The 12,493-nt window shown below is 47.3% G+C and overlaps 1 protein-coding gene across 1 annotated transcript in view; it reads left to right on the top strand.

Annotated features, from left to right (window-relative positions):
• The first annotated feature begins 772 nt into the window (after positions 1 to 772).
• tpd52 (tumor protein D52) overlaps positions 773 to 12,493 on the top strand; it is a 92,175-nt gene continuing 80,454 nt past the window's right edge. Inside the window, exon 1 of the mRNA XM_038809675.1 lies at positions 773 to 977. Within this exon, the coding sequence (XP_038665603.1) occupies positions 959 to 977 (19 nt within the window). The 5' untranslated portion in view covers positions 773 to 958. The remainder of the gene's footprint in view (positions 978 to 12,493) is intronic.

Here is a 12,493-nt window from a genome sequence, read left to right as displayed (position 1 = left end):
GGAATAGTCATATTAAATAATGGCAATCACCGGGAGCGAGTCACTCGCTTTCCTTTAAATATGCTGGTCCACTTTAGCATATCTCCCTAATCAAAAAATATACAGCTCCCAACACGGTATCCTTCCGTGCTCGGTGGGCACCGTATGAGTTGGATTGCCTTATCGACCACGATTTTCGCACTTTGATTTGACGGGTTTTGGATAAGTTTTTGTTTCCCTTCTCGTTCTTTTTGGGCTGTGCTCCACTTGTCTTGGGCACGCCCCTTTTTTTGTTGTATCCATCAGTTACTTTGTGTTCTTTTGCTTGGTCGTCACACCGAGCATCACGCCAGTGTAAGTGGCGGATGCCAGATTAACTCCTGCTACGTGTAAAGAAACGTAGGTCATCACTCACGAAAAAAAACACAAAAAAATTAAAAACAAAACACAAAAACAGAAACATTAAAAAAATTATTTTTTTCCTTTCTGGCCTTACTAAATTAGAGTAGTGAAACCCTATAAAAGGTCCAACAACGGTATCTTAACCGGAGTGGCAACTGGTCACCATTTATTTTACGTGCAATGCTCCACGCCCACAATGCTATGACCCACTGCCAGCCCCAAAGGCCGAAGGCAAGAGGCGCCCACAGCTCAGCACGTGGAGCACTGCGCACGCACCTGCGGCCACCATTGACCAGGGCCAGTACGTGCCAACACAGGCGAGGACGTTAGCCTTGCGCGATGACGTCACCCGGCGAAGCACGCACGCTTGTCAGGCCTGTCAAAGGTTGCGGGTGGGGGAGGGGTTTGTTGGCGGCCGGGCAGAGTGGGGAGGCAGCGCTGCTGGTGGAGGCGGAGAGCAGCGGCAATAACAAGCGCGGCGCAGGGTCGGGCGGCTGTATCCAACGCCTCGTCAGGGTGGTTTATTTTTTAAAATTTCCCCCACCACCTGTCAGACTTGGTGAAGAAAGAAGGAGGGATGGACACTTCCAACCAAGGTAAATCAAACTCGGCCGAAATGAAGCTGGAGCCGCCGCTTGATTTAAATTGGTCCACGAGCTGTGTATCCAAGGGGGGCGCGCCGCCGCGGCCGCGTAATCTTTGCTGATGCTGCTGACATGGGATTACATCTCCTTGGTTAAAGGCCACCATAATCTCTTCGTCGTTTTCATTGTAAACTTCTTTATACTGGGTTATATTTATAAGGAAATACAAATCGTGTGCTGAAACCAGCATCCCTGTTTACCACCTGAATCTGTGTCACACCTGAGGCGAGGTCGATGCTAACAGCTGTTCTTATTTGTTTATGTTTTTGAATTGAGCCAACGATAACCGTTTAATTTGCTACTTACCGGGAATGCGGTAGTATATTTACCAATTAGTATGTTTTCACTTATCGGTTATTTGTGCTATTTTTAGTTCCAGAATAACATGTACTTGAGCCGATTCTCACATTGAACCATTAGCACATAATCTGCACATGGGAGTTAATTCCTACAATTTAAGGTTGCAGAAATGCGACATTACACCACCTAAAATGTCAATAACTAAGTCGGTTATATGCTGGATGCTGCAATTCCACAAGTTGGCTTTAAGAAGTTGTATGCCTGTACTGTAATGTATTTGCCAAATAATGCCTTCAATCTCTTCATAGAACGAATTTTGGGTTATTTGGCTGATGATGAAGGGAATGTTTTCTGATGGCCTTTTGGCTAAGATCAAGCCCGAGATCAGGTGTAATACCTTGTCAGCTTGGATCGAGTATGTCCCTTTTGTAGGGACAATGAATTGGATTCAATTTGAATCGTTTTTTGGAGCAAGCATGGAGATGGATTAAGGTCATGTCCTGCTCACTCTGCAGATTGGCTTTGTAACTCTTGAGAAAGGATTAAAATATTTAAAACTTTTCTAACAGGTGGCAACGGATTGGGCTTCCTGAGATCTCGTGTGATTTCAATAATTGCTTGCAAATAGCTTTTGAAATACAATTTCTCTACCCCTTCCCCAAACCTCATACAAATTTATAAATTTACTCTATCAGATGGGCATTTCAGGTAGATTTGATATGCACCTTATCTGAAGGTTATTAGAGGTGTCCCTTCACCTGATGTCTGTGTGTATTCTTTAAAATAGTTGGTGCGAGATGATCATATGCAAGAATCGTATTCAATATTATTTTTAAAATGGCATCTCTTTTCCTTCTCCCGCAGCGATGGCACTTATAAAAATTATTTCACCTGACTATTTTCAGGAATTAAAATTGAAAAGTATATGATTCAGTTGATTATTGAAGTTACACTGACATTGAACAGACTACCTTGCAAATGCAGGCTTAGGATTTTTAGATACCCTTATTTTTATATTGGTCCAGACAAACAGTAGGAGAGAGATCTCGGAAGTTAGTTTTTTTTTCAGAAGTTCTAGTTTGCTTCAGGACCCACAGAGATACATTAGATTTTCTCTGCCCTAGGGTTACCGTTCTGTCCCCTAAGCAGCAGTCTCCTCTTTACCTTTTATCCATGACCCTGACAGCCACCTGTGACCCTTTAGCGGCTGGGCGACATCTCTTTGGCTTCCCAACCCATTTTGGTTGGAAAGGATTATGTTAATGAGTTCAGGCCATTCACACACAATCTGAGTTTTATGATTAGGTGTATGCTGGTAGTGCTCAAAATATACCTGTTCAATGGCAACTTAAAATTTTTCACATGATTGTAATTCGATCAGCCATGATCGTATTGAATGGTGAAGCAGGCTGGAGGGACTGAATAACCTACTCCTAATTCATATGTTCTTGGCTGGGATTGTGTAGAGAATTATTTTTCAGATTTATCCTTTTCCAAATAGAGTCAGTTTGTTGTTAGTGTCTTGGTGTTGACTCCAGAGTTTGTAAGATTAACACGGGTAATGAGGAAAATAGGGTGTGCTTCAGCTGAGTAAGTAGCTGGAGTTGGTGGGAAAGGTTTTACTCCTTTTTCTTTACCTTTGGCACTGTCCAGTGTTTGGTTCTTGCATTAGTGCAGCAGAAGTATATTGGTAAGTTATTCTGCTTACCTTAAATTTACAAACTATTTATTCTATGGCAGGACAGCTCGGCTGAGTGAAATGTGCATTTTGTGGAATGTGGGAAGTCGTGGATGCATCATTTGTGTGAGACAAACATATCTGCAGGAAATATCTCCTGCAAAAGCTGGAACTCTAGGTTTTAGAACTCAAGCGGTGGATGGAGTCAGTGTGCTGAATCCATGAGACTGAAGACTACTTGGATAGCAAGTTTAGGATGGTGGTAAAATCATTGGTTAGGAGCCTGAAGGTGGAGAGGGAATTGTTAATAGCCAGGCAGTCTGAGAACCAGGCAGGTTGTGCAGGAGTCCTCTAAGTCGATCTCGCTTGATGGTTGCTCAGAGGAGTGCAGTAACAGTCAAATGCCTGGCACCACGGGTGACTCAGTTGCTCAGGAGGGGAGAAAGAAAAATGGAAGGGTATTAATGGTAGAACAGGCACTTATTTCTGACCAAAGATGTGACTCCAAGATGGTATGTAGCCTCCGTGGTGCCAGAGTCAAGGATGTCACAGAGCGGCTGCAGGACATTTTTCTTGGGGATGGTGAACAGCAAGGGGCCTTGGTCTGCATTTGTATTGGCAACATAGATAGGAAGAGGGATGAAAGCAGCTTTTAGGGAGTTAGAAAAAAAAATTAAAAAGCAGGACCTCAAAAGTAGTAACCTCAGAATTAAACTAGATTGGCAGGGGCATGGGAACCAAAGAAGAAGCTCCGATTGGTAGGAAGCAAAACTGATAACCGGAAGTAGAAAAGTAATAAACAAAATTAGAAGGCAGACAAAATGAAGGCAAACATCAAATAGGAGGAAATTCAGAAGAATGTTAAGACAAAGTTAAGGGTTTATCTGAATGCATGTAGCATTCTCAACAAGATAGATGATTTGAAGGTACAAATAGAGGTAGGTGGGTATGATTTAATTGCCATTAAGGGGGCATAGGGTGACCAGGGCAGGGAAATGGATATTCATCATTTAGGAAGTATGGGAGGAAGGGGCAATGATATGGAGGATTACTGTTTTTATGGGATGTGACCAGTCCATTCGTGAGAAAGGATCTTGGATGAAAGGATCAATATGTAGAATCAGTTTGGGTGGAGCTATGAAACAGCAAGGGGCAGCAAACATTGGTGGGAGTTGTTTATACGCCACTAAATTGTAGTGGTAATGTTGGGCATGGTGCAAATGAGGAAATTAGCTGCATGTAACTGGATAATATAATATTTATATAGAGCCTGGGTAAACCTAATTATCACGAATGCTGTGGACAATGAATTCCAGGCGTGTGTACAAGATGGGTTTCTGGAGAAGTACATTTAGATTTGGGACTATTGCATGAGAAAGGGCTAATTGATAATCTTGTTGTAATGGATGCATTAGCAAATAGTGATCATGATATGATAGAACCAAAAATGATATAATTAATCTTGAAACTAGGGTCCTAAATCTGATCAAAGAAAGTTATGATGGTAGGGGCAAGTAAGCTGTTGTGGATTTGCAAACTACATTAAAAGATTTGCCGGTAGACAGGCAATGGCTAGCATTTAAAGAAATATTACATGGTCTACAAAAAATATACATTGCTCTAAGACATGCAAGACTAACAGGAAAGGTGAATCAACCGTGGCTAATAAAATAAGTCGAAGCTTGCACTGGATCAAAGGAAGTGGTTTATAAGATTGCCAGAAAAAGTGATAAACAAAAGGATTGGTAGCAACTTAAAATCCAGCAAAGGAGGACCCCCAATAAACTGATAAAGGGAAACGAGAATATGAATGCAGGCTAGCAAGAAATATAGAAATGTGTTCTGTAAAAGTTTCTTTAGAGATGTGAAAAGGAAAACATTAGCAAGGACAAATGTAGGTCCATTACAGGAGGAGACAGCATAATTTATAATCAAGAATAGGGAAACGTGTGAGAAACTAAACAATTAATTTGTGTCTGTCTTCATGGAGGAAGATGCAGAAATCTCAAATTCTAGGGAACCAAAGTGCTTGTGAAAACGAGGAACTGAGAGAAATTAGAATACTTGGAAAAATTAATTGGATAAATATCCTGGATCAGACGAGCTACATCATACACATTTACAAAATAAGTCCAGCAATCGGTCATTCAGCCCTTCGAGCTGCTCCAGTGAGATCATGGCTGGTCTACCTTAACACCATTTTCCTTCACTAACAACATATCTTTGATTTTTTTAATACGTAGAAATCTATGATCTCTGTCTTGAAGATACGCAATGACTGAGCCTCACAGACTCCTGGAGCAGATATTCCAAAGATTCACTACCCTCTAAGTGAAAAGATTCCTCTTCATCTCAGTCCTGAATATCCCAGAGTGCTGAATGAGGTGCCTGTGGAGATAGTGGATACATTGGTGGTTATCTTTCAAAATGGTGGTTATCTTTCAAAATTCTGGAAACTTTCCTGCAGATTGGAAATAGAAAATATGACCCCACTATTTATTTTTTAAAATAATTTTTATTAAGATTTTCAAAAACATATCAAAAAAATAAAATAACAACAAGAAAACCGTAGTAACAACAACATAAAGAAAAAAACACAATAACCCCCAAAACCAAACCCCCCCTCCCCCACCAGTAACTACAAAAAGAAGAAATAGATAAGCACCGGCATATTCAATAAACACATATATGCGTTTCTCCCTTCCCCCGCAACAAACCCCCCCCCCCCCCCCCCCCCCCCCCCCCGGTTGCTGCTGCTGCCGGCCTATTTCCCTACCGTTCTGCCAAGAAGTCCAGGAAAGGCTGCCACCGCCTAAAGAACCCCTGTACTGATCCCCTCAGGGCAAATTTCACCCCCTCCAATTTGATGAACCCTGCCATATCATTGATCCAGGCCTCCACGCTTGGGGGGCCTCGCATCCTTCCATTGAAGCAAAATCCTCCGCCGGGCTACTAGGGACGCAAAGGCCAGAACACCGGCCTCTTTCGCCTCCTGCACTCCTGGCTACATTGCAACCCCAAAAATTGCGAGTCCCCAGCCTGGCTTGACCCTGGATCGTACCACCCTCGACACCGTCCTTGCTACCCCCTTCCAAAACTCCCCCAGCACTGGGCATGCCCAAAGCATATGGGCGTGGTTCGCTGGGCTCCCCGAGCACCTAGCACACCTGTCTTCGCCCCCGAAAAACCTACTCATCCTCGTCCCGGTCATGTGGGCCCTGTGCAGCACCTTGAACTGTATGAGGCTAAGCCTTGCACAGGAAGAGGAGGAATTCACTCTTTCCAGGGCATCCGCCCAAGTCCCCTCCTCAATCTCCTCACCCAGCTCCTCTTCCCATTTACCCTTCAGCTCCCCTACCAAGGCCTCATCCACCTCCTGCATGACGTGGTACACGTCCAAAATCCTCCCCCCTCCAACCCACACCCCCAAGAGCACCCTGTCCCGTACCCCACGTGGGGGCAGCAGAGGGAACCCCTCCACCTGCCGCCTGGCAAACGCCCTAACCTGCATGTACCTAAACATGTTCCCCGGGGGGAGCCCAAACTTCCCCTCTAACTCCCCAGGCTCGCAAACCTCCCATCCAGAAACGGGTCCCTCAACCTCCTAATACCTACCCTGTGCCAGCCAAGAAACCCGCCATTGATGCTCCCTGGAACAAACCGGTGGTTCCCCCATATCGGGGACTCCATTGAGCCCCCAGCCTCCCCCCTATGCCGTCTCTATTGCCCCCAAATTTTGAGGGTAGCCGCCACCACTGGGCTCGTGGTATACCTCGTTGGAGGGAGCGGCAACGGCGCCGTTACCAGCGCCTCCAGGCTCGTGTCCACGCAGGACGCCATCTCCATCCTCTTCCATGCTGCCCCTGCCCCGTCCATTACCCACTTACGCACCATCGCTGCGTTGGCAGCCCAATAGTACCCACAGAGGATACCCCTATCCCTGCCCCGCTCCAAAAACACCCTTCTCACCCTCGGAGTCCCATGCGCCCATACAAATCCCATAATACTCCTGTTGACCCTCCTAAAAAAGGCCTTCGGGATAAGGATGGGGTGGCACTGGAACAGGAACAAAAACCTCGGGAGTGCCGTCATCTTCTGGACTGCACCCTGCTCGCCAGCGACAGCGGCAACATGTCCCATCTTTTAAACTCTTCCATTTGCTCCACCAGCCTAGTGAAGTTAAGTTTGTGGAGGGCCCCCAGCTCCTAGCCACCTGGACCCCCAGGTACCGAAAGCTCCTCCCTGCCCTTTTCAGTGGGAGCCTACCAATCCCCTCCTCTTGATCCCCCGGGTGCACAGCGAACATCTCGCTCTTACCCAGGTTGAGCTTGTACCCAGAAAAGCCCCCAAATTCCCTAAGGATCTTCATCACCTCCGGCATTCCCCCCACTGGGTCCGCCACATATAACGACAAGTCATCTCCATATAATGACACTAAGTGTTCCTCCCCACCCCGCACCAGACCCCTTAAATTCCTCGACTCCCTCAATGCCATGGCCAGGGGCTCAATTGCCAACGCAAAGAGCAAGGGAGACAGGGGACACCCCTGTCTCATCCCCCGGTACAACTGAAAGTACTCTGATCTCCTCCTATTCGTGGCTACGCTCGCCATCGGGGCCTCATCTAGCAGCCTCACCCAGCTGACAAACCCCTCCCCGAACCCAAACCTTTCCAGCACCTCTCACAAGTACCCCCACTCAACCCTATCAAAGGCCTTCTCGCGTCTAATGCTACCGCTATCTTCGCCTCCCCTTCTACCGCCGGCATCATGATAACATTCAGAAGCCTACGTATATTGATGTTCAGCTGCCTTCCTTTCACAAACCCCGTCTGGTCCTCATGAATGACCCCCGGCACACAGTCCTCTATCCTTGTGGCCAAGATCTTCGCCAAAAGCTTGGCATCCACATTTAACAACGAGATCGGCCTATATGATCCACACTGCAGGGGGTCCTTGTCCTGTTTAAGGATCAACGAAATCAGCACCCGTGACATAGTTGGGGGCAAAGCCCCCCCCCCCTCCCCCCCCCCCCCCCCCCCCCCCCCCTTGCCTCGTTAAAGGTCCTAACCAACAGGGGGCCCAGCAGGTCTGCATACATTTTATAAAATTCGACCGGAAACCCATCCGACTCCGGCGCCTTCCCTGACTGCATGCTACCTATCCCTTTGTCCAGCTCAATCGGTGCCCCCAGCCCCTCCACCTGTCCCTCCTCCACCTTCGGAAATCTCAGCCTGTCCAAAAAGCGCCCCATTCTCTCTCCCCACCCCACCCCCCACCGGGGGCTCGGACCATTACAATTCCCCATAAAAGTCCCTGAAGTCTCCATTAATGTCCACCCCCCTTCGAAACACATTGCCTCCCCATCCGTCACTCCACCAATCTCCCTAGCCGCGTCGCGCTTACGAAGCTGATGCGCCAGCATCCTACTCGCCTTCTCCCCATATTTGTACACTGCTCCCTGTGCCTTCCTCCACTGAGCTTCCGCCTTTCCGGTGGTCAGCAAGTCGAACTTGGCCTGAAGGTTACGTCGCTCCCTCAACAGTCCCTCCTCTGGAGCCTCCGCGTATCTCCTGTCCACCCTCCCCATCTCCCCCACCAACCTCTCCCTCTCTCTTTGCTCTCCCATCTCTCTATGGGCTCGGATGGAAATCAACTCCCCTCTAACCACCGCCTTCAATGCTTCCCAAACCGTCCCCACACGGACCTCCCCATTATCATTGGCCTCTAAGTACCTCTTGATACACCCCCGAACCCGCCCGCCCACTTTCTCATCCGCCAGCAGTCCCACCTCCAGGCGCTAGCGCGGGCGCTGGTCCCTCTCGTCCCCCAGCTCAATGTCTACCCAGTGCGGGGCATGGTCCGAAATGACTATCGCCGAATACTCGGCATCCTCCACCCTCTAAATCAGCCCCCTGCTCAGGACAAAAAAATCGATCCGGGAATAGGCTTTATGCACGTGGGAAAAAAATGAATACTCCCTGGCCCTCGGCCTCGCGAACCTCCACGGATCCACCCCTCCCATCTGGTCCATAAACCCCCTCAACACCTTAGCCGCCGCGGGCCTCCTGCCTGTCCTGGACATGGATCGATCCAATGGGGGATCCAGCACCGTGTTAAAGTCGTGACCCCACTATTTAAGAAATGGGGAGAGAGAAAACACAGAATTTTCTGTTAGTCTAGCCTCAGTAGTTGGGGAAAGTGTTGGAATCTAAAGATGTGATAACTGGACACTTTGAAAATAATGATACAATATATTTTTAACCTGGATCTGCACCTGAAGTGCTATAATCTGCAAGGCTATGGACCAAGTGGTGGAAAGTGGGATTAAAATGAATGGCTATTTTCTTTCTCTTTTTGACTAGTGCTGATATGATGGGCTAATTGGTCTCCTCGTGTGCCATAACATTTCTGTTTCTATTGGACAGAATCAACATGGATTTATGAAAGGCACATCATGTTTGACATACCAGTAGGGTACTACTTGTACATAAAGGAGAACTAGTAAATGTGGTGTATTTGGATTTTTAGAAGGCTTTTGATAAGGTCCCACACAGGAGGTTTGGAAACCAAATTAGAGCACATGGCATTGGGGATAATATACTGGGAAGAATTGAGAATTGGTTAACAGAAAGCAGAGAGTAGGAATAAATGGGTTATTATCAGGATGACAGGCTGGTACTAGTGGGGTAAGGCAAGGATCGGTGCTTGGACCATAGGAATTCACAATCTAGATTTGGATGAGGGAACTAAATGTCATATTTCCTAATTTGCTGCTGGCACAAATGGGAATGTAAGATGTGAGGAGGATGCGAGGGGGCTTCAAGGGGACTTGAACAGGCTAATTACTTTTCTACTTCCTATTACCAGTTTTGCTTCCCTCCAATCTGAACCCTTTCTCGGGTTCCCATGCCCCTGCAAATATAGTTTAATCCTGAGTTGACTGCTTTTGAGGTCCTGCTTTTTAATTTCTTAACTCCCTAAAATATGCTTTCAACCATCTTCCTATCTATGTTGTTGGTACAAATGTGGACCACAGCCTCTGGTTGTTCACCCTCCCTGGAAAGAATGTCCTGCCAGAAAATGCGGATGAAAAATAATGTGAATAAATGTTAAACTATCAACTTTGGTGGAGAAAACCAAAAGAAAATGTATTGACTGTTGACAGGTTGACAAGTGTTGATGGCCAAAGGGGGCTTGGTGTCCTTGTTCACTAAAAGCCAGCTCGCAGGTACAACAAGTAATTATTGTAAATGATATGTTGGCCTGGATTCTCTGGTTGCCGACGCTGAAATCGTGTTCTGCGAATTGCCGGAGAATCACATTTCCCGACCGAATCGGGGGCGGCAAAGCTTTCACAATACTCCGCTCCCTCCAAGTGGCGTATTGACGGCCTCAGGCCATTGCCTGAGGCCCGACCCCGATGTTCCACCCCCGACTGGCTGAGTTCCTGATGGCGCGGGGCACGTGTGGTCTCATCCGTTGGGAACTCAGCGTGGCAGCTGTGGACTCAATCCAGCGCCGCCACAGTCGCCGGAGGGCTGCTCCGTGGGTGGGGGGGGGGGGGACACACATTATTTGGGCCTGGGGCACTGTGGTGGGGCGGTCCGGGGCGGGCGAGCCACCCGATAGGGGGGTCTATTTCGCGGGCCAGGTCCGCAAGCGACCCCTGCCATGAAGCATGCCGCGGCCGCTGCAGGCCGCCGCTTTACGCAAGCGTGGCCACGGACCCAGCAATTCTCCGGGGCGTATCGGCAACTAGAGCCGGGTGCTTTACGCTGCCGTCCTGCTAGCCCCCTGCAAAACGGGGAATCGGTGGCTGTTCTGCGCCAGTTTATCCACCGTTCCCACGCCGGCGTGGGGACATGGCCCCAGAATTGGAGAATCTAGCCCGTTGTCTTTCATTGCAAGTCTGGCTGCAATTGTATACAACCATGTTGGCATTACATCTGGAGTATCATGTACAATGTGTTATGCCACCCTGAGCCAGTGTGCGGTCAATTCCTGCCCCACATACCCTGGAATCATAAGACAAGTGAATTAACTAATAATTTATAAAAATTCCCAAAACCTTTGGCCCTTGGCTGCCCAAAATTAGTCACCAGATTTGTAAGTTGAAACATAATTATTGTTTATTAATAACAAAATTAAAGATGAAATATGCAGTAATTGCGACTGAATAACAACAAGCTAACCTTTAACTGTCCCACCCTCTACCCATGCACATAAGACAGACAGAGGTGAAAGGGGTACAAATAAGGATGAAGGTCAAAAGATAAGAGTCTTTGCTTCGAATGATGGTTCCTTAGCACACTTTCCTCACAGCACTCTGGTTGATCAAAGCCACTGGTTTACAGCTGGTGATGGTCTTCCTTGCAGAGTAATTCATTCAGAACTCACAAGCAGCAGGCTATATTCTGGAGAGACTCTTTTTTTTGTTAAACAGGGCCTTCAGCTCGAAGGTTCACGTTCAGGCCTATTTTGTTCCTTTACCTCGTATCAAATCCTGCTTCCAGCTCGTGGTTTGACTTCAAGCCTTTGCAGTCTCAAGTGAATGGCACCCAGACTTATTGGAGAGAGAATCAGCCCTCTCTGTGGTCTTATGTAGAGAGTTTTTGAATTGTTTTCCACTTGGGCAATTTAGCCTGGCATTCCACCTACCCTGCACATCTGGGTTGTGGGGGTGAGACCCACGCAGAAGTGGGAAAAATGTGCAAACTCCACATGGACAGTGACCCGGGATCGAACCCGGGTCCTTGGTACCGTGAGGCAGCAGTGCTTGCCACTGTGCTGCCTCTTACGAAGAGAGTTTAGTTGGATCTTTTAGAAGAAGATTAGTTGGAATCCTCTATCCAGACTGCAGACTCAAAAGTGAAAGTAAAATGGAACCTCGTGGCTCTGAGAACATTCCAGTGGGATCCGATCCAATCACACCTGTTACCGGGCAGAACACAGACTTTTGGACCCATTCATTGGCCACCAGCCACATCTATCAATCTGAGTCATCACTGATGTCTGTCTAAAGCAACACAGCTTTCTGGATCATCTCGTTTGAATTAAAGGTACAGGCCACGGCTTCCTTCTGCATGAATTAAAATGGCAGGCTGCCTTAAAGACACGTTCTAAATCATCCATGGATCAAAAATGTACTGGCAAAAATAAAAGAATGGGGAAACGAGGAAATAGACACGGGATAAATGAGAAGGAACAATAAGGACCCTGTGACCGCCAGAGAAACTCAATTTTCCTCTATTAGGGGGCAGCACGGTGGCACAGTGGTTAGCATTGCTGCCTACGGCGCTGAGGACCCAGGTTCGAATCCCGGCCCTGGGTCACTGTCCGTGTGGAGTTTGCACATTCTCCCCGTGCCTGCGTGGGTTTCACCCCCACAACCCAAAGATGTGCAGGATAGGTAGATTGGCCACACTAAATTGCCCCTTAATTGGAAAAATAATTGGGTACTCTAAATTTATAAACAAAAAAAAAAAAACA

The sequence above is a fragment of the Scyliorhinus canicula genome, chromosome 10 (genome assembly GCF_902713615.1).
Source record: "Scyliorhinus canicula chromosome 10, sScyCan1.1, whole genome shotgun sequence".
Lineage (NCBI taxonomy): Eukaryota > Metazoa > Chordata > Chondrichthyes > Carcharhiniformes > Scyliorhinidae > Scyliorhinus > Scyliorhinus canicula.
This window is presented reverse-complemented; position numbering and strand designations above follow the sequence as displayed.